The sequence below is a fragment of the Calliphora vicina genome, chromosome 1, assembly GCF_958450345.1.
Source record: "Calliphora vicina chromosome 1, idCalVici1.1, whole genome shotgun sequence".
Lineage (NCBI taxonomy): Eukaryota > Metazoa > Arthropoda > Insecta > Diptera > Calliphoridae > Calliphora > Calliphora vicina.
This window is the reverse complement of record NC_088780.1, coordinates 25,537,301-25,562,526: the sequence shown is the minus strand read 5'-3', so window position 1 is coordinate 25,562,526 and position 25,226 is coordinate 25,537,301. Positions and strand designations below refer to the sequence as shown.

General features: G+C 31.3%; 7 protein-coding genes across 8 annotated transcripts; 2 read left to right on the top strand and 5 right to left on the bottom strand.

Annotated features, from left to right (window-relative positions):
- Window positions 1–284: 284 nt before the first annotated feature.
- Window positions 285–4,991, bottom strand: Mdh2 (malate dehydrogenase 2). The gene is made up of 4 exons (XM_065505227.1): window positions 4,815–4,991; window positions 4,345–4,552; window positions 1,268–1,464; window positions 285–1,194 (listed from the first exon to the last, which is right to left on the bottom strand). Exons 1-4 carry the CDS (start codon window positions 4,878–4,880, stop codon window positions 655–657), a joined length of 1,011 nt encoding a protein of 336 aa, XP_065361299.1. The 5' UTR covers window positions 4,881–4,991; the 3' UTR covers window positions 285–654.
- A 4,280-nt stretch (window positions 4,992–9,271) lies between these two features.
- On the bottom strand, window positions 9,272–13,373 carry Rlip (Ral interacting protein). Of its 2 annotated transcripts, none has more exons than XM_065505208.1 (5): window positions 13,164–13,373; window positions 12,925–13,063; window positions 12,262–12,864; window positions 11,480–11,788; window positions 9,272–10,422 (listed from the first exon to the last, which is right to left on the bottom strand). In XM_065505208.1, exons 1-5 carry the CDS (start codon window positions 13,264–13,266, stop codon window positions 9,549–9,551), a joined length of 2,028 nt encoding a protein of 675 aa, XP_065361280.1. In that variant the 5' UTR covers window positions 13,267–13,373; the 3' UTR covers window positions 9,272–9,548. The 2 variants fall into 2 exon arrangements, with proteins under 2 accessions (XP_065361280.1, XP_065361286.1); XM_065505214.1 differs by having other exon boundaries at window positions 12,262–12,861.
- A 657-nt stretch (window positions 13,374–14,030) lies between these two features.
- Window positions 14,031–14,943, top strand: LOC135954941 (uncharacterized). The gene has a single exon (XM_065505196.1). The coding sequence runs from the start codon at window positions 14,098–14,100 to the stop codon at window positions 14,779–14,781; it is 684 nt and encodes a 227-aa protein (XP_065361268.1). The 5' UTR covers window positions 14,031–14,097; the 3' UTR covers window positions 14,782–14,943.
- On the bottom strand, window positions 14,851–16,145 carry Non3 (Ribosome production factor 2-like protein Non3). Its single transcript, XM_065505182.1, has 3 exons — window positions 16,005–16,145; window positions 15,723–15,938; window positions 14,851–15,657 (listed from the first exon to the last, which is right to left on the bottom strand). The coding sequence occupies exons 1-3, from the start codon at window positions 16,022–16,024 to the stop codon at window positions 14,949–14,951; spliced, it is 945 nt and encodes a 314-aa protein (XP_065361254.1). The 5' UTR covers window positions 16,025–16,145; the 3' UTR covers window positions 14,851–14,948.
- Window positions 16,146–16,860: 715 nt separating this feature from the next.
- On the top strand, window positions 16,861–18,060 carry Trm7-32 (tRNA methyltransferase 7-32). Its single transcript, XM_065505160.1, has 3 exons — window positions 16,861–17,019; window positions 17,077–17,732; window positions 17,796–18,060. Exons 1-3 carry the CDS (start codon window positions 16,899–16,901, stop codon window positions 17,970–17,972), a joined length of 954 nt encoding a protein of 317 aa, XP_065361232.1. The 5' UTR covers window positions 16,861–16,898; the 3' UTR covers window positions 17,973–18,060.
- Window positions 17,983–20,171, bottom strand: mTerf5 (mitochondrial transcription termination factor 5). The gene is made up of 4 exons (XM_065505148.1): window positions 19,892–20,171; window positions 18,842–19,820; window positions 18,470–18,694; window positions 17,983–18,394 (listed from the first exon to the last, which is right to left on the bottom strand). The coding sequence occupies exons 1-4, from the start codon at window positions 20,067–20,069 to the stop codon at window positions 18,076–18,078; spliced, it is 1,701 nt and encodes a 566-aa protein (XP_065361220.1). The 5' UTR covers window positions 20,070–20,171; the 3' UTR covers window positions 17,983–18,075.
- A 2,205-nt stretch (window positions 20,172–22,376) lies between these two features.
- On the bottom strand, window positions 22,377–24,312 carry LOC135954880 (fatty-acid amide hydrolase 2). Its single transcript, XM_065505127.1, has one exon. The coding sequence runs from the start codon at window positions 24,167–24,169 to the stop codon at window positions 22,556–22,558; it is 1,614 nt and encodes a 537-aa protein (XP_065361199.1). The 5' UTR covers window positions 24,170–24,312; the 3' UTR covers window positions 22,377–22,555.
- Between the last annotated feature and the right edge of the window lie 914 nt (window positions 24,313–25,226).

The following is a 25,226-nucleotide window of genomic DNA, read 5'->3' as shown; positions in this document are numbered from 1 at the left end:
TCCTATTCAAATTCAATGTGAAAAAAATCCCGGGGAACAAACTCCCGCGGAATTTTTTATTCATAATTGGCCTGAAAGTTTATTTTCTTCTTTTTAGAGTACACATTTAATCAAAACTTGTTTTAATTCTTTTTTTAATATAAATTTATATGTTATAGTTTTCTAATTTCTATGCTATTTTTAATTAATTTGGTTAAATATTTTCCTATAATTTTTTTTTATTAGCACACCCCCATTATCTCTTTTACATAATTTTTGTTGTTGTTTTTTTATTTAAATTAATATTTTTTTATTGAGGTTTATTTTCTTTATTTGTCTCTAATTATAAATACACAATTGTTTTAAGTAAACTCCAACTATGTGTTGCTCTTTATTCGAACACTTTATTTATACTTAAACATATAATAATATCTTTGGAAAAGTTGCAAATCTTTTTCGTAAGAAATCTTAAGGAGCTGCAATTCAACTAGTGGCTGTAAGTGTATGTTAGACTTTAAAACGATTTATAGAAAACGGAAACCGGATTAAGGAGCAGCTTCATAAAGGTGGACAGTTGATGGAGAGGTTTACCTTAGTGTAGTTGCCAATTGACGCATAATGGAAATGGATAAATAGTTAAAAATTCCTAAGGATCTGAGGTGAGGAGAGAACAACTTAAGCGTTGGCAAAATCAACGCCCTTTTGGATGTTCTTCTTAAGTTCTGGAATGGCAGCTTCCAACAATTTCTTCTCATAATCGTTCAATTTGGGCAAACCCAAGTTTTCTTGCAAACCTTGCTTGCCTAAAACCAAGGGAGTGGCAAAGAAGGTGGCTTCGGTTACGTTTGATTGAACGTAAGAGCATTCAACAACGTTGCTCTCGCCATTCAAACCCTTAAGCAAGGAGCCAGCAAAACGGGCACCAGCATAAGCCATAGACAAAGTGGCGGAACCAGCACCAGCCTTAGCCTTAACAACTTCAGTACCAGCTTCTTGGATGCGAACAGTCAATTTTTCAATGGTGGCTTGGTCAGCCTTGTAGGCAGGTTGGCATTGAGACAATACTGGTAAAATGGTAACACCGGAATGACCACCAATTACGGGAATATTGACTTGTTGGGGATCTACACCCAAAGCTCCACCGATGAAAGCACGAGCACGTACAACATCCAAAGTGGAAACACCGAAAAGACGTTTGGGATCGTATACACCAGCCTAAAAATGCATAACATAGAGAGAATTGATAAAATTACATATAGAAATATTTAAAGTAGTTTTAAAAACAAACCTTTTTCAAGATTTCAGCAGCAATTGGTACACAGGTGTTAACTGGATTGGTAATAATGGCTACCATAGCCTTGGGGCAGTTCTTGGCAATGGAATTGGCAATATCTTTAATGATGCCAGCGTTGACATTGAAAAGATCATCACGGGTCATACCAGGTTTACGGGGTACACCAGCGGGAATAACCACAACATCGGCATCTTTAATTAGGTATTAAGTTTTATGTTATTGATTTGTTGCTAATTATAGTAAGCTAATATTTGATAAATATTGTATGAATATGTAAGCTACTGTAAATACGTCATTCACACTTAAGAATATACTTATGTTTTTTAATATTATTTATCTTATCTTTCATGGGGCCTATGAATTAATTTTTGGTTATTATTTGCATGTTTGTTATTAATTTGTAATATTCATGTGTTCCTATCATTTCTTATGGTTCAATGGTTAAATTTTTTTTATGGAATCATAAAATTCTGACTGATAAGCTGTGAATTTGAAAGATTTGTTTTGAATTTTTATTGATCACGACTACCACCATATATTTGTGCATGTTTATATATTTATAAATAAATTCGTTTTCACAAAAATGTTACTGGATTCTACTGGATAGCTTTCGTTTATAAGAAAATGCAGCAAATTTGCTTGGAAGTTTATTCTATTTATAGATAAACATAGAGCGGAAACTAGAAAAAAAATTCCCCGGGAGTTTTTTTCCAATTTCTTATTTTCTTATTTTTAACATTGAACTTGAATAGGAAAAGGGAAAGAGAAAAACTCCGGGGAATTTTTTATCGTAATTTTGTTAACATACATTTGTAGGGGTATGAATATAGGTGTTTTTCTTTTTGTTATCTTATCTTTTCCTCGAGATCTTAAATGAATATAAAGTTAGGAATATTTTAGACAATTTATTTAATAAGAATTTAAAGGCAAGTTTCGCGATGTCGAAAGAAAATTTATTCGAACATATTTGTATGAAAACTATTAGAAAGAATTTTAAAAACTGAGTGTTTTTCATACAAAATTGTTCGACTCAATTTTCTTTCGACATCGTGGAACTGGCAGTAAAGATACCATTAGACTATTAAACACATCTGACGAGCACTCATTAATCATTTTTTTGGAGTTTGCTAAAAATCTTGAAGTTTGACTTGGTTAACTTAGTGTGGATTTGAGTATAAATATGTTATTAAATATATAATACCGTCAAACTTGTTAAAATCTTAAATTATTTAAGCAAATATTGGATTATTTTTTCCCGACTTTTTACTTCATCTTCAAGTTTGACTTGGTTAACTTAGTGTGGATTTGAGTATAAATATGTTATTAAATATATAATACCGTCAAACTTGTTTAAATCCTAAACTATTTAAGCAAATATTGGATTATTTTGAAATATGTTATCATCTCGACTTTTTACTTCCTGTTTTGTGACTAAGCTTACGAAAAGATAATTTATATTTTATAGTTTATATTTATGATGGATATTTAAAAATTTGGTTGAAATTTAAAAATTTGGCTCCGTTAAGATTTTAACCTCGATTAGTAGTATAAATAGGTTGAATTAGAGCTTTCTAGGTATTTTGGGAGCTTAAAATTTTTCCAAAAATATCAAATATTCCGGAATTACTAGGGATTATACAAAAAATTCGCAAGTTTTTAATGCCGAAAAATTCCTGGATTTTTTCACAAAATTTGTTTTAAAACTTATTAAATTGCGAATGTCTGACCCATTTATGACATATAGGCTGGATTATTGAAAATAATAATAAAAACTTTATATTTCAAGTTTTCGTTAACGACTATTATTAGTGTAAAATAATTCAAGAGCTGTTGTAAATATAAAAATTTGGCTCCTTTAGGATTTGAACCTCGATTAGATTAGTAGTATAAATACGTTGAATTTGAGCTTTCTAAGTATTTTGGGAGCTTCACAAATCTCTTAAAGTATAAAAAATTCCGCAATTACTCGGGATTATACAAAAAATTCGGAAGTTTTTAATGCCGAAAAATTCCAGGATTTTTTCACAAAATTTGTTTTAAAACTTATTAAATTAGTAATGTGTGACCGATTTATGACATATAGGCTAGGTTATTGAAAATAATAATAAAAAAAAAAGCTTTCTATTTTCAAGTTTTCGTTAACGACTTTTGTTTGTGTAAAATAATTCAAGAGCTGTTGTAAATATAAAGAACATTTTCCATGCATTAAATACCATGGAAAACGTGTGAACATGTTTACATAACTTTTTTTACGAAATCGATCATACCAAATGAGCCTGGTTAAATATGGCCACAAATGGATAAAAGTGATTTCGATAAAAACTTAATTTTATTTTTAAGGAAATTAACTTCGTAGTAATACAAAATTAAAAACTTAATTAATAAAAGTTTTAATGTGACTTAAACAATTTTAGATACCTACTAAAACATGATTTGTGGTCAACTTTCTTATCTTATCTGGGCTGAATATTAAAAATCAGTTTAATTGTCATGTGAGCTTTTAAAAACTATCTAATTTAGCTAATTTGCATTTTCATAAATATTTACATACATCAGAAGATGTAAATAAATTCAAATTTGTTTTAAGATAACAACTAAGAACTTAAGTTGCAATGACAAAATTGTTAAAAATTAACCTATCTCAATAAAAATAATAAATACATATAGGTATTTATAATCTAATCAGAGTACTGTGTCAACTCTAAAAATACAGGTAGCAATGTCACCTGTTTTACTATTATTTCGCCCAATACTGTATTATAATTAATAACTTCTAACAATTTTATTCACGAGGCGTTAATATAATCAGTTTTTTTTATAAATAAATTCAAGACAAATAAAATAATTATTACCTTCTTTAAATCTAATCATGTTAATTTGTTAACTTAATAATGTTTTAACAAATAATCATCGTTCTAACAACTTAATCCCCTTAAATAAACATAACCTAACAAAAAAACAAAGTACGCAGTCAGGCACACACACTCACGTACATACACAATCCATATGTTGTAACAAAAACAAATTTCGTTACACGTATTTAGAAGATATAAAAAAGCGAATGTACTTACTTTTCAAAGCTTGACCCATTTGGTCAGCACCCATATAACCGGTAGTTTTGCTCTTGGTATCAATGTGAGACAAATCGGCAGCTACACCGGGAGTGTGTACAATATCGTATAAAGCCAAATCGGTGACCAAACCATTTTGTTTCAACAACAACGACAAGGGTTGACCAATACCACCAGAGGCACCACAAACAGTAACTTTGTAGTTGTTCTAAATTTAACAATAAATCAAATAATTAATGATTTCCCAAATATAAAAATAGAATCTTTCCAAACATTAATAAATATAATAGAAGGAAAATTGCAATAGCATTTGATTATAAAATAGATAATGAAAATCTTTGTATTATAGAAATTACGTAAACATCAATGTATCAGCAACTACAATGTCATCTTAATATCAAATTTTTCATTACTACTGGCCACTTAACAACGTGGAATTTTTTTGTACAATATTTTTACAAAATCCCTACCTGTCTGCTGGTGGAGAAACTCCTCATGGATTGGATAGCCAATTGTTTGGATACTTGCTTCAACATCTTGGTTGTTATTTCTTTTCTCTAACTTTTTCTTCCTCAAATAGAAATGTCTGTCCGATTTAGCCCACTAGCGGTAACGCACTCTACTAAAAATTTTCGCACTCGTATTTGTGCTGAAAAAATTTTTGTTCTAGCTTTTTCGCAAATATACATTTTCGGCAAGAATGTGTGCAAAAAAGGAAATGTCAAAATACTAATGTTATGAATACGATTGTAGAGAGAAAACGTCATAGTCGAGATCTAAACCGCTGGCTGGTGTTTGTTGTTGTTATCATGTTTTATTATTCACAGTTAGATGGAGCTTTTGATGGACATTAGGGAGGTTCATGATTTTATTATACACCTCACCATGATTGGTAGGATATAAAGTATATAAGTTTCTTATTCCGTTTGTGATTTCCACATTTTTCATTTGCAACCCCATTAAGTATATGTATATTCTAGACTAGCTGACCCGGTGCGCTTCGCCACCCCAATTAGAAGAATGAAATAGTACTATTAAGTCTCCATTTGTGAATCTAATTGTAATTGTAAATGTCTAATTTCATATTTCTGGGTCTATTATTATAGAAAATGCAAAAGAAAGTTACTACTAAAGTCACCTTTTGTGAATTCAAATTCATTCAGAATCATGTGTGCCTAATTTTAAATTTTTAGGTTTATTATAAAATATTCAAAAAGTACAATTGCAATAAACAAATAGTAACATTGATTATCACTTTTGAATTCGCATTCACTAAACCATAACCCGTCAAGTTTGAATTTTAAATTTGTATATCATTTCCTATATTATCAACTAATTTTGTTTCTATAGTACTCAATATTTAATAAATTATCACAAAACCGAAACCGATCGGTTTTTAATTTTTTAAAACCGAAACCGTGGTTTTGAAATTCTTCGTTTTTTTGGAAACTCCTAGGTCCATTATTATAGGAAATTCAAAAAGTACCATTAGAATATATAAAAATTACCAAAAATCCCCCACTTGTGGTTTCCCACTCACTCGGGTTCATATAAGCTTAATTTCATGGCTTTAGGTTCATTGGTGAAGAAATTACAAAAAGTAGCATTCGAATAAAGAAAAAGTACCAAAAAGTCTCCCCCTGGAATTTTAACTCACTTAGGACCATGTATGCTTAATTTCATGTTTTTAAGTCCATTACTATAGAATATTCAAAAAAGTACCATTCTAATAAACAAAAAGTACCATGAGGTATCCGCTTGAATTTTCAATCACTTAGGGCCATATATGCTTAATTTCATATTTCTAGGTCCATTATATTATAGAAAATTCAAAAAGTACCATTAGAATATAGAAAAAGTACCAAAAAGCACCCACTTGTAGTTTTCCACTCACTCGGTTCCATATAAGCTTTATTTCATGTTTCTAGGTTCATTGGTGAAGAAATTACAAAAAGTACCAATCGAATAAAGAAAAAGTACCAAAAAGTCTCCCCTTAGAATTCTCACTTACTTAGGACCATATATGCTTAATTTCATGTTTCTAAGTTCATTGTTATAGAAAATTCAAAAAAAGTACCATTAGAATAAACAAAAAGTACCTAAAAGTCTCCTCCTAGAATTCTCACTCACTTAGGGCCATATATGCTTAATTTCATATTTCTAGGTCCATTATATTATAGAAAATTCAAAAAGTACCATTAGAATATAGAAAAAGTACCAAAAAGCAGTCACTTGTAGATTCCCACTCACTCCGGTCCATATAAGCTTAATTTCATGTTTTTAGGTTCATTGGTGAAGAAATTATAAAAAGTACCATTCGAATAAAGAAAAAGTACCAAAAAGTCTCCCCCTAGAATTCTCACTCACTTAGGACCATATATGCTTAATTTCATGTCTCTAAGTCCATTGTTATAGAAAATTAAAAAAAGTACCATTAGAATATAGAAAAAAGTACCAAAAAGTCCACACTTGTGGTCTCCCACTCACTCGGTTCCATATAAGCTCTATTTCATGTTGCTAGGTTCACTGGTGAAGAAATTACAAAAAGTACCAATCGAATAAAGAAAAAGTACCAAAAAGTCTCCCCCTAGAATTCTCACTCACTTAGGACCATGTATGCTTAATTTCATGTTTCTAAGTTCATTGTTATACAAAATTAAAAAAAGTACCATTAGAATATAGAAAAAGTACCAAAAAACCCACACTTGTGGTTTCCCACTCACTCGGTTTATATATAAGCTTTATTTCATGTTTCTAGGTTCATTGGTGAAGAAATAACAAAAAGTACCATTCCAATAAAGAAAAAGTACCAAAAAGTCTCCCCCTAGAATTCTCACTCACTTAGGACCATATATGCTTAATTTCATGTTTCTAAGTCCATTGTTATAGAAATTTCAAAAAAGTACCATTAGAAGAACAAAAAAGTACCTATAGTTCAGTTCACACATTTTGGTACCTAAATATTATCCCCTATTCCTAACACTAACTTCACTCAGATACATATCAGCTAACTTTAATGTTGATAACTGAAATAATTTAAAATATTAAAAAGGTACCTTAGGAGAAAAGTACCAATTTCCCTTTTCCTCCTTGATGTTAAAAAAATTATCAAAATCGGCTTAATAATTTGCAATAAAATGTATTTTCCCGATTAATCCCCTTTTTGGTACCTTTTTTATCCCCATTGCGGTGGTAAAATATTATTCAAATAATTTTCTGTATCGTGGTGGCAGCTCATAATAAAATATTCGAATGTCTATGTCAAATTATAGAAAAACATATTTTATGAAAAAGTACCAAAAATAAAAACACTTTTTATCCCTTAAGAGTTCGAATTTCCAAAAAGTGCCAAACTTATGTTTTTTATTTTTTGATAAGTAAAGAATACGATTTAAAATTTGTTTCTATGTTTATTGGTTTAAAAGATACATAGGGTGCAAAAAAAGTACCAAAATACAGTTTTTACCCGTTTTCTCCCCTAAAAGGTTCGAATTTCGAAAAGGTACGAAACACCTGTCAGCTTATTTTTTAAATGGAGAAACATGCAATTTTAAGTTTTTTTGTATCTTTATTAGTTTTGAAGATATAAGGTTACCGAATTTACCCGTTTTTACCCTTTTTTACCCCCTAAACGTTCGAATTTCCAAAAATCCCTTCTTATCGGATCGTTTTGGGGAGGGAGGAACCCACAGTTAAAATTTCATGATTCTAGCTTCAGCCGTTTGGGCTGTGCGATGATGAATCAGTCAGTCAGTCAGTCAGTCAGTAACGTTACTCTTTTATATATATAGATCATTGTCAGTCTTTCTATTGAAATAAAATTTACGAAGCGCCCTAAATCGGTCCACAAATGTCTGAAAACATTTTCAAGCACTCTGTGCGTCCTTGCGCACAATGCGGTAAAATTTAAAAAGTGGATATTTATTTAATAATTTATTTTTAATTACCAACTAATTAATAAATATTTATAAAAAAATTGTTTCTAAATCTTTACCGATTTTTTTTTCAAAATTTAAATAATAGTTTTTAATTTATGACAAACAAATTTTTTTGATGAAAAAAAATGCGTGTTAAAAATTATTTTTCCCGATTTTGACCCATTGTAGGACCGACTTAATATGACCTTATGTATATACGTCGTTGCAAAAGTCTTTGAAATATCTATCATTAGATATCCATATTGTCTATATTAATGACATAGTAATCCAGATATAGATTAAAAATAGGTTTTTTCATTATATCTCAGCAATTTGTGGTCCGATTTTCTCGATTTTAAATAGCAACCGAACCAGATCTATGAATCATGTATGGGGGCTACGGAAAGTTGATTTCAACAAACATACGGACACGGCTATAACGATCCAGAATATATGTATATACTTTGTGGGGTCGGAAATGAAAAATTTAGAAATTACAAACGGAAGGATATAATAAATTAAATAAAAAATTATTGATAATTTGGGTCGGAAAAAAGTCGAACAATCGATTATATTATCCCAAAAAAGAACTACCAATGTTTGCTAAAGATTCGAAACGGTTAAAAAATAACGGTAGCATTTGGATTTTTCGGCTCGATTTAAATTGTCAATAAAATTTACATAAATTTAAAATAATTTGACAAATGTGGTATTTTACATTAGAGATCAATAACCTCAACTATAGAAATTAAAAATTTAAATTTTAATAATCTAAAATTATTTATAGAACAACGGTAAAGGTGTTTTTTAGTGATAACTGTAGTTATTTCGGTAATGGTTATTAACGGCAATCGAGCTGAAAGGAAATTTTAGAGGTAATGGTGGCTTAGCGTTTACGATAGTGAAATTTGATTATTACATATCGCTCACTTTTGAATTGCTATTTTTTAAAGTCTCTCGAAACAATCAAAGTAAATTGCCCAGGGTATTTGAGTAAAATAGTAAACAACTTTAATGTGTCATGGTTTAATTTATATTTTTTATTTGTTCATTTAGAACACAAAATGTAACGATGTGATTAATATAACACAGTATGACTAAAGATAAACATGATTAATACTTTTATAAATAAATGGGGAAAAAACAACAATTTAGTAAAATATACTATTAGTATAAGAGTATTTAAAAATTTGGTTAGAAAGAATACGAGCTAAAAGCTGCAATTTTTGTTTTTGGGATATTAATACATAAAGTTAATAAAGTAAAAAAATTTTAAATTTATCGTAATTAAATTTGTTGCATGGCTAATTCCACTTGATAAGCTATACATTGTTTATTTTCTTCGAAAATCTCTTTAGCCAACATTTGTCGCTTATGTTCGAGTAGAGCGTTTTCTCGTATAAAATGTTCTACAATTCGTTCGTATTCGGCTTCTGGAGGCGGCGGTGCAGTTTGAGTATTACCGGCAGCTTTTTGCTGTGATATTTTGTTCGTCATATGTTGATGCAACTGTTTCAAACGTAAGAATTCAGCACGTTCTGAACTTATGCGCGTTTGTAATTGTGTCTTCCAGGCTAATAGTTCTTGATTTTCCAATTGCAAACGCATTAGTGTGTCATAATCAGGATGAGTTTTAGCTACCATTAATAAGCCAGTTTCTTCATCCATATATAAACCATCAGCATTAAAGTTGGTGGGAAATGTGGGCGAAGTGTTTGTGTTGTTGACAATGGCATTTTCTTTTGCTTCATTTACAAATTCTTGGGTGGCGTATTTTAAATCTTTGTCTGCTAATGCAGCTGGAATTTGTTCATTTTCTACAGCAGCAGAGACTAGTCCTTTTGATTCGTCTTCTGTTCCTATATTTTTAGTATTTTTTCCTACTGAATCCGTGGCATCTGTGCCCAAACTTGTAGTACTAGCTTCAAGTTCCTCTAGGGATTTTTCTTGTTTCTTTTCAAACGTTTTCAATTTTCGCTTTAGCTGTGTTATAATTCTTTGCACTTCCCATAGTTGTTCCTCTCTTTTCTTCGATACAAAACCAGCATTCATTTCTGAATGTATTTGATTGAGTAGACTTTCTTGTTTGCACAATTCTTTCTGGATTTCTTCGGGAGTATCGGGTAGTTTCGGACTAGACGATGTTAGGGGTGGTACATATCTATAATAAACAAAGTTTTGATTTTTTATAACTTGAACGTAGTAGTTTACTTCAAAATTTAAAATTTTACTTAATTATAAAATTAACAATTCCTGCAAAACGATGTTTTTTATTATTTGATCTTGACATTTTTTGTATTTAATATCTTTACTAACTGTTGTGTTTATAATAAACATTTTTTTTCATTTCTTCTAAGCATCTTGTTATCAACAAATGTGGTTTTATCTTTGTTTTAAGATATTTCTCAAAGTTTATATCGCTCATTTGCTGCAACAACGTCATAATTCAAAAAATCCAAATTTGTTGTAAATAAGTTGTTTTAATAACTAAAATTAACCTCAATATCGCCCTAGAAACATTATGTCCTAATTTCATAAACTATTTTCTATTACTTGCAATAACGTATTATTTTAGTTGTTCGTTGCCGTTTGTGTGTTCATATTAACGTTTTAACCAGATATCTGACCAGATTGGACCATAATGTTATTTTCCTGGCTCCTGAAAAATTAAATTTTTTGAGTTATGACGACTTTGCAGCAAATGAGCGATATTTACTTAAGTATAACATGACATGCGAGGTACTGTATTAAGAAAAATGAATAGCTCATTTGTTATAAAAAGGTCATAACTCAAAATTTGTGTTATTGAAGATTGAAAATATTTGTTGGTGATACAAAATTTTGATGAAAATAAATTTTTTGAAGAAAATTTGTTCGTGAAAAAAATTATTCACATAGAGGGACTTCGATTTTTTTTAGATTTTTCGACTATTTTCAACTTTTCATCCTATTTGTTTGATGTAACAAATATATTGATTTGTTGGTGAGAAAAACTAATTTTATGAAATTTTTACAACAAAAATTAAAGATGAAAATATTAACTTTTTTTTGGTATAATGTAAACGATTGTTCGACTTTTTTTCGACCAAAAAGTGGATTTCGACTATTTTTAGCAAAAGTCCATTGCTCGAACAATTGACTTATAGAATCATAACCCTTACCTTACTGAAGGTATACAAATTTCTGTTAAAAACGTTTCAAACTTTGTTAATACTAACTTGATGAGCTTAATATCGGCAAACAGTGTTGAACAGTGACACAACAAAGTCACCAATAAACGATGAGACATTTGCAGTGGCGGACTCAATAACATGGCCAAAGATTGTGCATTCAGTTTGTTGCTCTTCTCCTGCTGTATGACCGAATCAAAATGTATAAGAATCCAAGAGAGTAAAACTTTGTTGCAACTAGGCAATTGTTCTAAAAGTTCTTCGAGTTCTTCTTGTTGTTTAGTGACTTGAGGATGAGAAGCTACTTCCTCAAATCGGGCCATTAAATCAGTTGTTAAGATGGGTTCTGGTAATTCTCTAATAAAACAAAAAGTAAGATTATATAAACAAAACGTACAAATAATTGTGTAAATTAGGTTCACACTGTAGTTTTATAATTGAAACGAAAATTCCACATTTCGATTTGTTAAAGGTCAACTTTTTGCACTTTCGTCTTAACATATGGTTGCTAGATTATTGATGAGAAAAACGCATATTTTTAGCTTTTAGTCGACTTTTTGGTATAGATTGTTTTACATTTTCCCGACCAAAAGGTCGATTTCTACTATGGGGGGTAAATTAGATTGCTCGAATAATCGTCGTTCTGGTCAATAAATCTAACAACCATATGTATATCTTTAACATTGAAATAGGATGAAAATTCCAAAAAGGTATAAAAAAACAAAAGTCGACTATTCGAAAATTTTAAAATGTCGAAAGTTCGAAAAGTTTAAAATCATAATATCGAAAACTCAACATTTTGTTTCAATTATAAAACTCTACATACTTACTTTAGGAATAACTTTAACAAACCACAAGCCGTTGGTATATCCAAGACATCTGTGTCTGGCTGACGTTCGCGATTGTTGTACAAACGTTTAAAGTGAAAAAGTCTCGTCTTCATTGGTTCCACGCGATAGATTTGCTCGCTCTTAACGCCATTTTCCTGCAAATAGTCAATGCAATCACGCACCACCAAAGGCAACTCAATACCATCGTGACAACGACTACGGTCTGTGGCCAAACTAACAGATACACCAAATACCGGTGAACCCAACTCAAGTACTTCTTCGGAACTAATGCTGGATTGTTGTTTGGTCTTATCTTTCTTGTCCTTGCGATCTTTATCCTTGTCTTTGTCCTTATACTTGTCCTTTTTGTCTTTTTCCTTCTTTTCTTTATCCTTCTTCTTGTGCTCCTTGTCCTTGTCTTTCTCTTTGTCCTTTTCCTTTTCACCATGTTTATCCTTATCGCTCTTATCCTTTTCCTTCAATTTTTCCTCATCTTTCAAATCCTTGTCGAGTTTCTCTTTGTCCCGAGACTTTTCACGTTTATCTTTCGATTTGGACGAGGTAAATTTAAATGCTTTAGATTTTTTAGACTTCGAAGGACTTCTAAAATAATGGATTTACATTAAAGGGAAAGGTAAAATTTACGGATTTTTTCTTATCTACTTAGCATCTAGTTCTTCTTCTGGTGAACTTTCGCCTTCTAAAGCCGCATAACCTCGGTCTTTGCTCTTGTCCTTTTTATCCTTGCGTCGACCAATTAATAGATCCTTTTTACTGACTTTATCATGATCACCTTCACTATCTGTTAGTTTTTGTTTAAATTTTGTTTATATTTACAAATACATAACATTTATTTAGAATTTTTTATTTTTCCTCTTTTGTGGGTGTATGTGGTTACTTACAATCACTTTCGTCTTTGTTTTTCTTTGATTTTCCAACTTCAACTCCCTCGGATGCATATAACCCTGGGAATTCTTTCTCCACATCTGGACTATCCAGTTCCATATTGTGTAGAAATTTGTTAGTTTAGTATTTATTAATTTCGTTTAACTTTTGCAAAAACAATTTTTACTATATGTTCCAAAGCGAATTCATTAAAAGGTGGTGTCGATTTTACATTTAGAAAAATCACTTGCAATTTGTTTATGTTGGCTGGAACTGTCTAGGTTTGCCTGTTGTTTTTGTTTTTCATGCTTTGTAGCGTTCGTAACAAAAACTAGTAAATTTGACAGCTCGAGCCTCTAAACAAGTGAAAAAACAGTAATCAGCTGTGCTATCGACACCACCTTATATTGAATACGCCTTGATTTGTTCTTCTGTGAATGGTAAAGTTGCCATACTACATACATGTATATTCTTATTTGTAGGGATGATGAATTCTAGGAATACTTTAGAAATTACTTTTTTTTAATATGATAATGCAAATATAGTCAAATATTCGTAGCTCAAAAATTGTATGTAAGTTCATATAAAATAATTGTTCAATCTGAAATGTTTTGATATCATTCAAAGGGCTTTGCATAACAATTTGTTTCTTAATAGCAGCATTTTGGCCGGATGAAGTCGTTTTCATCTCCGACACAAGGATCTGAAACACTATAAATGGCGAAAAAAAACACAGCCCTATAGAGTTGTATATTTAAGCCAAATAAAACAAATATTTAATTTATTAGCCATACTCTTTTAAATCCCCTGGTAATTCCCAATTTTGAACCGCTTTACATGGCCGACCATTTATGACATCTGGTTACACTACAAACTATTTTTATTTGACAGCAGATTATTCCAAAGTTTTGTTTACAGTGATTTTGTTTATTAAACTTTTTTTCGGTAAAAATGCCTTTTGCAATAAAAAGTTTGCAAAAATCCCATTTGTTACCACTGGCCAAATGTGAAACGTCCGATGTGATTACATTGTGTAAAATAGCATTTGATTATTTGGCCCATGGTCCGGAACATCAGCAGGAAATATACCAAGCTATAGCAATGAAATATGATAAACAATTTCAATCGGAGGAAGTGCAACTAGCTGTGGAAGCTCTCATTTCACTGCTGATAGAAGCGACAAAGGCTAAAGCTGATGAAAATGAAGTAAAAAAGCCTTTAGCTTTGGCAGGCTTTAAAGAGGATACGGTTGACATTTTAACACAATTTGTGACTAGTAAAAGAAATTTTATAGAAGGCTCTATAAAAACAGCCAACATTCGAGCATATCGTCTTGTCAATATTGAATGGCGTCTGGAAGTTAGATTGGCCTCACGAGCTGTGATGAAGCAATCACAAGTATTTGTTACCATGAAATTATATTTGCATACCGAACCAAAGAATGAAAATCGTGATTTATTAGAGGATGTAGATGATGCGTATACGACCATACATGACGATGAAAAAAGAAATCGTAAAGATTTACTAGTGCAGACCGATTTGAATACTTTAACCTACATGATACATTCCTTGGAAGAGGCTTTAATGGAATCGCGTTCACGACGTATACGCAACATTGTAGAGGCCATACATTAGCTTGTAATAATTTAATCCAAATTGCGGTTCTAATAAAATATATCAATTTAAATACATACATTTTAACTATTTCTTCTGTAAAGCAAAATATGTATTATTTTATTTGTTATCAACTAATCTATATAAAATCTTGTACATAGTACCATAATTTAAAAAAATAAACTATTTTATTCATTATTTGTTAACATCTCTTTAGCAGCAGCCTTAAGCATTTCCTTTTTCTTTAGACGATCTGCCTTCCTTTCTTCTGACGATTTCTTAAGACCCTTAACACGTCTTGTCTGTATCTTACCCAGATTTTGTTTGCCCATATGAACACGACCATGTGTATTGCCCAGATTATCATGTGTGATATTCTTCGTTTTGCTTTCTTTAAGTTCTTTCGGTTGTTTACGGGCTTGTTTGTACAATGCTTCTGAGGCTATCTTGGTACGTCTTATTGAGAAGTCAGCCGATGGACCAATTTCAACTAATTCAATACGAGGTGTTTTCTGGCCCGATTTTTTCAATTGTATTTTATAGGATCTCATAAGAATTGTCATGTCATCGTTGCAAGTAAAACTCATAACATGTTCGATGCCCTGCAGACGTATAGCCTCAACTTTATCTTTTTGGAAGGTATCAATAAGTAAATCCCTTAAACGTCTCAATTCCTCTGTCTGAGCCCATTTGGGGCCATTAAAAACCAAACAAGGTTTTACACAAGTGCCAATCTTGTCATTTTTAAATTCGGACATGGCTTGGTAGTGCTTAATACCCAATTCCACCATATCCAGTACTTCATTTTCAAAAATACGTCCAAGTATCAAGTTATTGGGCCTCTTTTTCGAGGTAGAACCAAATGCAAACATAGCACAGTCATTCTTTTGTGTCAAGCTGTAAAATAAATATTTTTAGTTAAATATTTTTTTTCACATTTTTACTTTGATTTTTATGCTTACAATTCCAAGGAAGAAGGGTCATCAAAAGGTGTAATGTCATTGTTTCGATTTAATACCTTAATCAAAGGTTTCTTCAATTGTTGTAGATCCTTCATGCAAGATTTAACATCGCCACCACATTTACGACCATCTACAAATAACATGGATCGTGGCCCCTCTATCAGCTGAGGCTCTCTGGCCATTAATACTTTCTTACCCTTGCGGGTTTTAGGTTTTCTACAAACGAAAATAATTAAATTAATAATACATAACAAAATAATTATATTGATATTAATATTTTACCTGATTAGTAATAAGGACATTATTATTTATTAATTATATGAAACTTTTTAAGAAAAAAATGTAAAAAAAATCAAGTCAACGTTGATACACACGTGTTGTGCTTCTTCTAGTTATAATTGTTATTGAAATGAAATGTCAAACATTGTTTATTTCTCACTGATAGAGTTGCCAACTCACAAAAAATATTTTCTAAATCAGGGGACTCGAATGACACAAAAGAGAAATCTATATTATTTCGTTAACAGTATTTTTACGATAATGATATATTGGGCTTTTAGCGAAAACGGTATTTGCTATTTTTCTGGTAACGGTTATTTACTTTTTACTTAATTATTAATAAAATTCGCCAAAGATCGACGAAAGTATATATTCAATTTTTTAGTATTTCAATAACATATACATACTCCTATGTACTTATATTAACAAACAATATAAAAACATAATTAAATTCTGAATAGAGGAAACAAACTAGAAGTTTAATTTTTAAAAAAAATTTTTGGCTTTTATTAACTCAGTATTTTGTTGGAAATCTCTTGTTTTTTACACTACAAGATACTGTAATATAGAGACAAGATGAAATTGCCATAAACCTGAATTGTCTGATTATAGGAAACAAACTAAACGAATGGAAACATGGGACTCAGTATTTTGTTTGATATCTCTTGTTTTTATACATTACATCATAGTGTAAAATAGGGAGCAATTGTCAAAATTACTTGTATCGTCTCTATGTATACTTCTCTATGGACTACACCACCACATAATGTGTAAATCTGTCAAAGGGAGTATGTTCAGTGAGTCTGTATAATAACAGTCAAGATTGACATGTGTTGAATTAAATGTAAATACATTTACTAATCGACTATTTTTATAAACAAAATTCTAAAAAAAAAAATGGGTAAAACTTCCAAAGATAAACGTGATATATATTATCGTTTAGCCAAAGAAGAAGGTTGGCGTGCACGTAGTGCTTTTAAACTGCTTCAAATTGATGAGAAATTCCATATATTAAAAGGTAAGTCTCCAACATAACAAACATTGATTTTTTCATGAAAATTTTGCATTTTTACAGGAGTAACACGCGCCGTTGATTTGTGTGCCGCTCCTGGTAGTTGGTCACAGGTATTGTCAAAACGTTTGTACGAAAATCGCAACGATAATGAAGAGGTCAAGATTATTGCCGTAGATCTTCAAGCTATGGCCCCCTTAAATGGAGTCATACAACTGCAAGGTGACATTACTAAACTAAGTACGGCACAGTCAATCATTGAGCATTTTGGTGGTGAAGATCAAAAGGCCCAATTGGTTATATGTGATGGTGCACCGGATGTTACCGGTCTTCATGATATTGATGAATACATTCAAAGTCAACTGTTGCTAGCAGCTCTTAGCATAACAACGCATGTTCTAATGCCGGGTGGTAATTTTGTAGCAAAAATTTTTAGAGGCAAAGATACGAGCTTATTGTACTCACAATTGAGAATCTTTTTTGAGAAGGTGTCGATTGCTAAACCGGCTAGTTCAAGAAATTCCAGCATTGAAGCCTTTGTAGTATGCCAAAATTATCGCTGTCCCGAAGGCTATATACCACAAATGATCAATCCCATGGTCGACGATGTACAAGTTATACAAAATGCCACTGAATCGAAAATTAACAAAGAATTGATACCATTTGTGGTGTGTGGGGATTTAAGAGGATTTGATTCGGATATGTCTTATAGTTTGAATGTAAGTAGTATACATTTGGATATATTAAAACCTTGTGTAAATCTTAAAATATTAAATTTCCAGCTAAATGAAGATACTGAATATACCTATCGTGAAGTCGTACAAAAGCCCATATCACCAGCTTACAAAGAGATACTAGAAAAATTAAAGAATTGTTCCATCAAACACTCAGCTATAACAATTCAACATCAGCAAATGGATTCCCCTAGTATTCCAGAAGATCCTACCGTATATTATTAAAAAAAATTACTTACTATCGACTTTGATTTTAATTTAAATAAAAAAAAAACGACAAAATTAACAACTTATAAAACTAAATGAAACAATATTTATCTACAATTGTTTAATGATTTATGATATATTCTTTGCTTGAATCCGTTACCGGAGTTGTTGTTGTTGAACCGGCTGGTTTAACGCCGTATTTATATATTTTATTTAAACTCTCGGGAAAATCTGGTAACAAATTATTAAAGTTCTCCACATGCTGGGTATGTTGTTCCGTCCAAATACCATCGCCGGTAAAATGAAATTCACTTTCTATTAAATACAATACCAATGTGAGTATCTCATTATTACTAAGATTTTTAAGGCTTCTATTGATTTGTAGATCTTGTAAGAATTCGGGTGTTTGCAATTGTTTTAATTTTTCATCTATACGTTTGCTGAAATACAAAAAGGATAAAATGAATTTGTATTTATTCCATTAAATCAAAATATAGAATTGTAATAAAGCTTACGTTGGATATAATAGTAGATGTATATTTTTATAAATATCGGTTATGGTAAATTCTTTACTTAATAAAAATTCATAACATTGTTTTACTTGTGTAGCAGGTATATGACACCAGTTGGGATGTCTGGACAGTAGGTTGCGTACATCGTGTTCAGGCTTATCCATTATATTGGCTAAATATACTACAATATCACAACCTTTAGTACGATCGGATCCATCGCGAGCAAATCTAAAAAGGACAAATGGTTTTAGCAAAGATATTTGAGGACAGGTGTAGCAGTGTGTTTATACCCTTCACCATGAGTGGTAAGGGTACATATCGTCACCTTAAGAAGTCTATACCACAATCTTCTAAAATTCTACAATATTTACTTACTTGACAAATGCTTGCGAACCACACGATAATATGTGCAATGAGGCACATCTAACTTTCAATTGATTCAAATAATCCAATCTAAGCCTAGCCTTATTTTGATAATGGACCAATCTCAAAACTCTAGGATTCGTATTTAAAACCTGAAACTCTTCAATTTCATTCAAATCCCTCAGGCGCTCCAACACCGTATCTGGGCCCAGTGTCAAGACTTCTAAACATCTAAGTATGGCATCTTCGCCTATACCAAAGGATTTCACATGCTGTAGTGTAGCCAACAAAGCATCGCAAGATGACATCATTATTTTTGGCCTTCTCAACAATATTTCCCTTATATCCTGGCCATCGATGGTCGGTATTTCCTTAATGATTCTTCGTACATTATCAGCATCACCGTGCAAAATGAAACCATTTTTAGCAATACGATCTCGGGGGAATTTGAGCTCATCTAAAAGAACTTTCACCATTTTCTGTACCGAATGAAAACTTTTATGTTTTAAACGAGAATAAACTTTCCACAGCCTTTCAATTTCCTCCATAGACATATGCAGACGCTGTTGCAAATAATAATTTAGTATATGCTGTCTTAAGATTTTCAATTCAAGACTTTCATTGCAAGCATAATCCGTATAAATATTAACATCTATGTCGGTAAAAGTTTGCCGTAACTGCTCAATCACGTTCATATTGTAAGGTATATGACCCAACGATTTTAAAGTGGCCACACTTCTATTCATGGCAGCCACATATTTGGATAACAGCGATATGGTGACCACCTTAAAGCCACATTCTTTGAAAACACTATAACGATTCTCCAAAGTTAGTTCATTTGTGTACAGAATCATTGGTTTCGTTAAAATATCATCAAGCGTAAAGTTGAATTTGCGTAAAGTGTTCATGGTGTTGACCACATCCTTAGATTTTAGAGACTTTAGTTCGGGATGTTTGTCCAATATTGCGTGCCATTTCCAGTACGTTGCACCTTTGGAAACACAGTTGGAGTTTTAACAAAATGTCTAATTTTTTATGTATTTCTTAATTAATATACTGTACCTATATTTTTAGAAAAAAAACTTGCTCCTAATTCTGGTGAAAATACCACTTCATCGTCCTTGTTGGAGTTTATGGTTGCGGACGCTGGTTTGGATTTACTTGTGGCATAGTATCTTGGTATTGTAGCAACTATTTGACGCACAAAGAGTTGCAGTTGATTAGGATGTTGGCGAAACATTATTCAATATTTATAAAACATTATTTTTTCTATTAAACTACGATGAACTTCAATTTAATAGAAAATTACCACCAATTTGATGTTGTAAACATCTGCGTTATGATTGTTGTTGGTTTTATATAAACAGCTGGGTTAAGAGCTGCCAAGAAAATTTTGTTATGAAAAATTCCGGCGAAACTGACATTAACACGGTACATACAGGTATGTTCTGCAAATCACATTTTATAAAAGTGGTTTGAAATCACATAAATGGTGTTCTGAGCACATAATTTGGAACAAATCAAGATCCGCGTAACAGTTTATATTTTCATTATTTTTTTTTCTGTTAATATTCACATTTTCTGTGTTGCCGGCCTTCGGCCGGGTGAAGGGACTTTTAACTCTGGGGTGTATCGAACACCGGCTTCGCTAAAATCACTTTTTCTGTATATCAAAATTTTCTGAAGTACTATCATATAAAATCAAAAAGGAATTTTTGGTTCACAATATTAATAAACTGTACCATATTATATATCATATTAAAGGTATTGTGAAGCACTATTCAATGATACCCATAACGATCAGTTTGTTTTCCAAATATATGAGAAATGTACTATTATATGTATTGACTTTAAATTCATATAACTCTTAAACTAAGAGAGAGCAGGGAAAAATATTAACGTTTTTGTGCTATTAATTATGAGAGCTATCAACACCAAAGAAATTATAAAAATGCAAGCTGTTTCGCTGATCTTGATTTATACCCATAATTTTGTGATTTTAAAACGTTCAACAAAGTCACTAATGTTTTCAAATCACTTGGTTATTTCTGCGGCTATTGAATGGAAAATATTAAAATAAATTATTTAAATAAATTAAACAATATGTCCTTTATTAATTTTCTTATAGAATTACTTGTTTTATTAAAAAAACACCTACAATTTAATAAAAATCTAGAGACACCTTTTCTGCTGTAATAAGTGTATTTGCTTTTGTGATTTCTTTTGTGGTTTCAGGTTTGTTTTCAGTTGTCAGCTGTTTATGATTTTCGAAAATACATGGAAGCTTGCCGGACTAAAATTTTTTAATGTTTGTCTAAAATATGTTCAATATCTTTAAATTAATTATAGAATTCGTCATAAAATTTATAATATTTGTTAGATTATATTATAAGTTATCAATATGCGTTAAGTTTTTTGCGCAAATTGGAAAAAAAATGCAACAAAGTTGAAGCAAGTGGTAACCAAAAGCAATTGTGTACTGTGGCAGCTTTACTGTTTTGTTTTCTTTTTGACATAGTGGTTGAGCTTGCGCCATAGTTTTTGCAAAATTTTTATAAAATGTAGTTCCATTCTTTTTAATTCCATTAAAGATATAACAGAAGCTCCAGGCATTTTTTTATTTTCACTTTAATATTTCTACAAAATTATTAGCAAAACAAAACATTTAAAATAAACGAATCAGCTGTTTTCTTGTGCTTTCGAAAATTTAAAATCACACCGAAAAATATAATAACAGTGTGATTTACAGAACAGGCACAAATCACATGTGTGATTTTAAAACGGTATGTGATTTGAAATCACGTGGATTACAGAACATACCTGATAGTTATATTTTAACTTAAAGTTATACTGTCTGTTAAAATAATTTTAGGTTATTAAAATCTTAAATAATGACACTAAGGCACCATTATGTATATAGCCTAAAGTTTATTTTATGGGCGCTACTCCAAATCGTTACAAAATTTTTACCAGAGGTACATCCATAGTTCCCAAAATATGAGTCTCCATTTCGAATATTGGATATGTATTTATTTTTGAACCCATTAGTGTCAAAATATAAATTTGTATGATTTTATCCATATACAAAATTTAATAGTCTTATTTACAAGACATATTAACTTTCATATCCCGAGTTATGGGTAGAGTGTTCAAAAAAACGGCAAATTTAAAAAAACCGCTTTCCGGTTTAACATAAAAAGTGTATTTTTAAAAAAACCGGTTTTGATTATTGTCTTTTAAATAACCCAGTTAAACGGTTAAAAGGTCTCTTTAAATTTATTTTTATTTGTGGACGCTAAATCTTCGGAAATTTAACATTTTTGAATTCTTAAGGCTCTATCTTTATGAAATTATTTTATATCTTTAATGAAATATTGTAAAGTGCTATCATTTTCTATAAAATAAATCAATATTTTTAAAAATGATATCATAGTTTTTCATAAATAAATATGTTTGAAAAATGAGCTTTAGGAAATATATTTCATTAAAACCGGTAAACCGGTAAGACGTCTTAAAAACCTACATTAATATTTTTAATAAAACACAGTTTTATATTAGTATGTCCATATATAAAATAATATAAAAATATATTAATAGGTATATATTATGTTTAATTCGTTTTAATACAATTTACCAACTAAAGGAATGAATATTTTAACTATATCTCGAAAATCACCAACAAAAAAAATGGTTATAGAAATATTTAGAGCATACATAATAGAAAATTTAATTTCGTATAGCAGCATATGGTGGTACCCAACCACCAAAGCCACGCTCTAATTCTTCAGCCACAGCCAAACACAAACGATCGTTCATGTCATTGGCCACTACTTGAACACCCATAGGCAGACCATTAGCATCCAAACCTAAGGGCACTTGTGTTACTGGCACTTGCAAAACATTAAATATTGAAAAGTAACTGAAATCCATTATCTTAACAAGAGGATAGTAATGGAATGGTGCAGTGCGTGGAGAGCTGTGGAAAAATAATACTCCATCATCGCCCAACAATTCTTGCAATGCTTCTTTGCATTGTGTGGTCGCCTCCCGTATTAAACTTTCTTTTTCTTTGGGTAAAAGCGAATCAATCAACGAATATATAGCTGCCATAGTAAAATCACTTTTTCCAATAATTTTTTTAAATAATTCCACAAACGGATTGAGGTCAACACCATTGCCCAAGAGCTTATTGAAATTAGCTGGTTCCTGGGTCATCCAATAACGCCACATTTTTCCAGTCACTTCCAATTTTGGCAAGTCGGCTAATTTAACTTCCTGGCCGGTTAAATTTTGAAAATGTCTTCGTATTTGGTACATGCGCATTTGGGTTTCACGATTTACCGGGTTACATTGCTTCATTTTATTCGTAGGTATATAAAAGTAGCGCAACTTTTTCAAGTCTACGTTTTGAGAGAGTTTTAAAGTATCAGACATTTTGGGACCTGATAAAACTTTTAAAATAGGCATTAAGTCTGTGGCATAGCGGGTCATAGGTCCGGCTGCTACCATTGTTTTTTCTTCTTTTCCCGTGCGGAATGTACAGCCTCGCATATTGACCACATTAGTTGAAGGCTTATGTCCATAAACTCCACAGTTAAACGCTGGTATACGTATAGAGCCCCCTATATCGGTGCCTAAACCAAAACCAGTGCAACAAGCACTAATTAAAGCCGCTTCTCCACCAGATGATCCACCAACGGAACGCCTTAAGTCATAGGGATTATTAGTTTGTCCTATCAACATATTACGGGATTCTATCCATTTGTTCACTTCCGGAACGTTGCTGGTGGCTATAATAATGGCACCACTTTCTTTCATTAAACGCACACATTCAGCGTCTTCTTTTGCTCGTTCATTTTTGCGAGCTATCAAGCCCAATGTGTGCAATTTGCCAGCCACCTCTGTACTATCTTTGGTGGTAAAAGGTACACCCAAAAATGGTTTCGCTTTCAAATCTTCTTCACTTATTTCACCATTATCGAGTTTGCGATCGATTTCCTTGGCTTCCTCTAGAGCTTCTGCAAATGGACCATCGACTACGGCATTTATTTCGCGATTAACAGTCTTAATACGATCACAATAAGTTTTCACCACATCATAAGCTTTTAATTTACGCTGCTTAATCAGTAAAGCTAACTCCACTGCACTTTTTGAAACAACGTCATCTTGTTTTTTATCCTCTGGAGGACTGCATCTCTGCTGGGGGCCCAAATACCAACCCAAAACAAATTCCAGTATATAATCAACTACCACATGAACCAAGACCAACAGGGCGTCCAAGAATTTGTTACACTTTTTACCCATTTTCTTCTTTTTAACGGAACCGTGTTTTTCCACCATTTCTTGTCAACGTCACCTTAAAACTGGTTAATAAAGCTGATCTTGCATAAATTGTATGGATTTCTTAATTGCTGTTTTGATTTGCTTTTGGCCAAGCAAATGAAACTTTGGACTTCTTTTTAATGCTTAAATTGGTTAAACAACTTAAGTAACTTAAACAAACAAAAAAAAAAGAAAAGTGATGAGACAACAAATTAGATTTTTGTTAAGACCAAAATAATCAACACTGTTATAATGAAGGCGTATTTATTAAGGTGGTGTATGGTACTTTGTGAATTTCACTTTTATTTATTTTGTGGGTTTTTAATGCAATACACTCAGAAAAGTACTGTCGGTCAAGCACGATTTTATAGTACTCTACATGAATGAGCTAAAAGTTTTATAAAAATATGGGGTTAAGAGGTCATAATCAAAAAAAAAAAAATATATATGTATATAAGTTTGTCATTCCGTTGTAATTTCTACATTTTTCATTTGCGAACCCACAAAGTCTTTTGGTTCTAACAACTGTCAAAGCTTGTTTTTATATTTAAATATCTACATATTCTAAGCTTATTAACAAAATATTTATTGTTTACATAAATAAGTAAAGCCCTCACTATTCAATTATCTACACTATATTAAGTTTAAATACTTATTTGTTTAATTTTTCATTTTGGTTTTTTGACATTTGTTAAGACCTTGTATGAATTCGACTTGAAGGTTACTGAACAAATTCTAAATTTGAAATGGACTTAAAAATAACAAATGCTGTTATATAAAAGCGTTAATTATCAAATTAGCTGTAATTTTCTTATATTTGTGGCTTTTTGGCAACATCATTCTCCTTCGCTAACATTTACAAAATGTACTTTTACTTGCATGTGTAAACACTCAAGCAACTTGTAGACATTTCGATGTATTTTCGATAATAATACGTATTCTCAACCTTCATCAATTTACTTGCATGAGTAAATGCAGGGTTAATAACAAATGTTTAGTGAAAAATTAAGTGTTCATGTTCGTTTATCTTTTAATTTTGTAGCGCATAGATACTACCTATAAAGATATAAAGTAG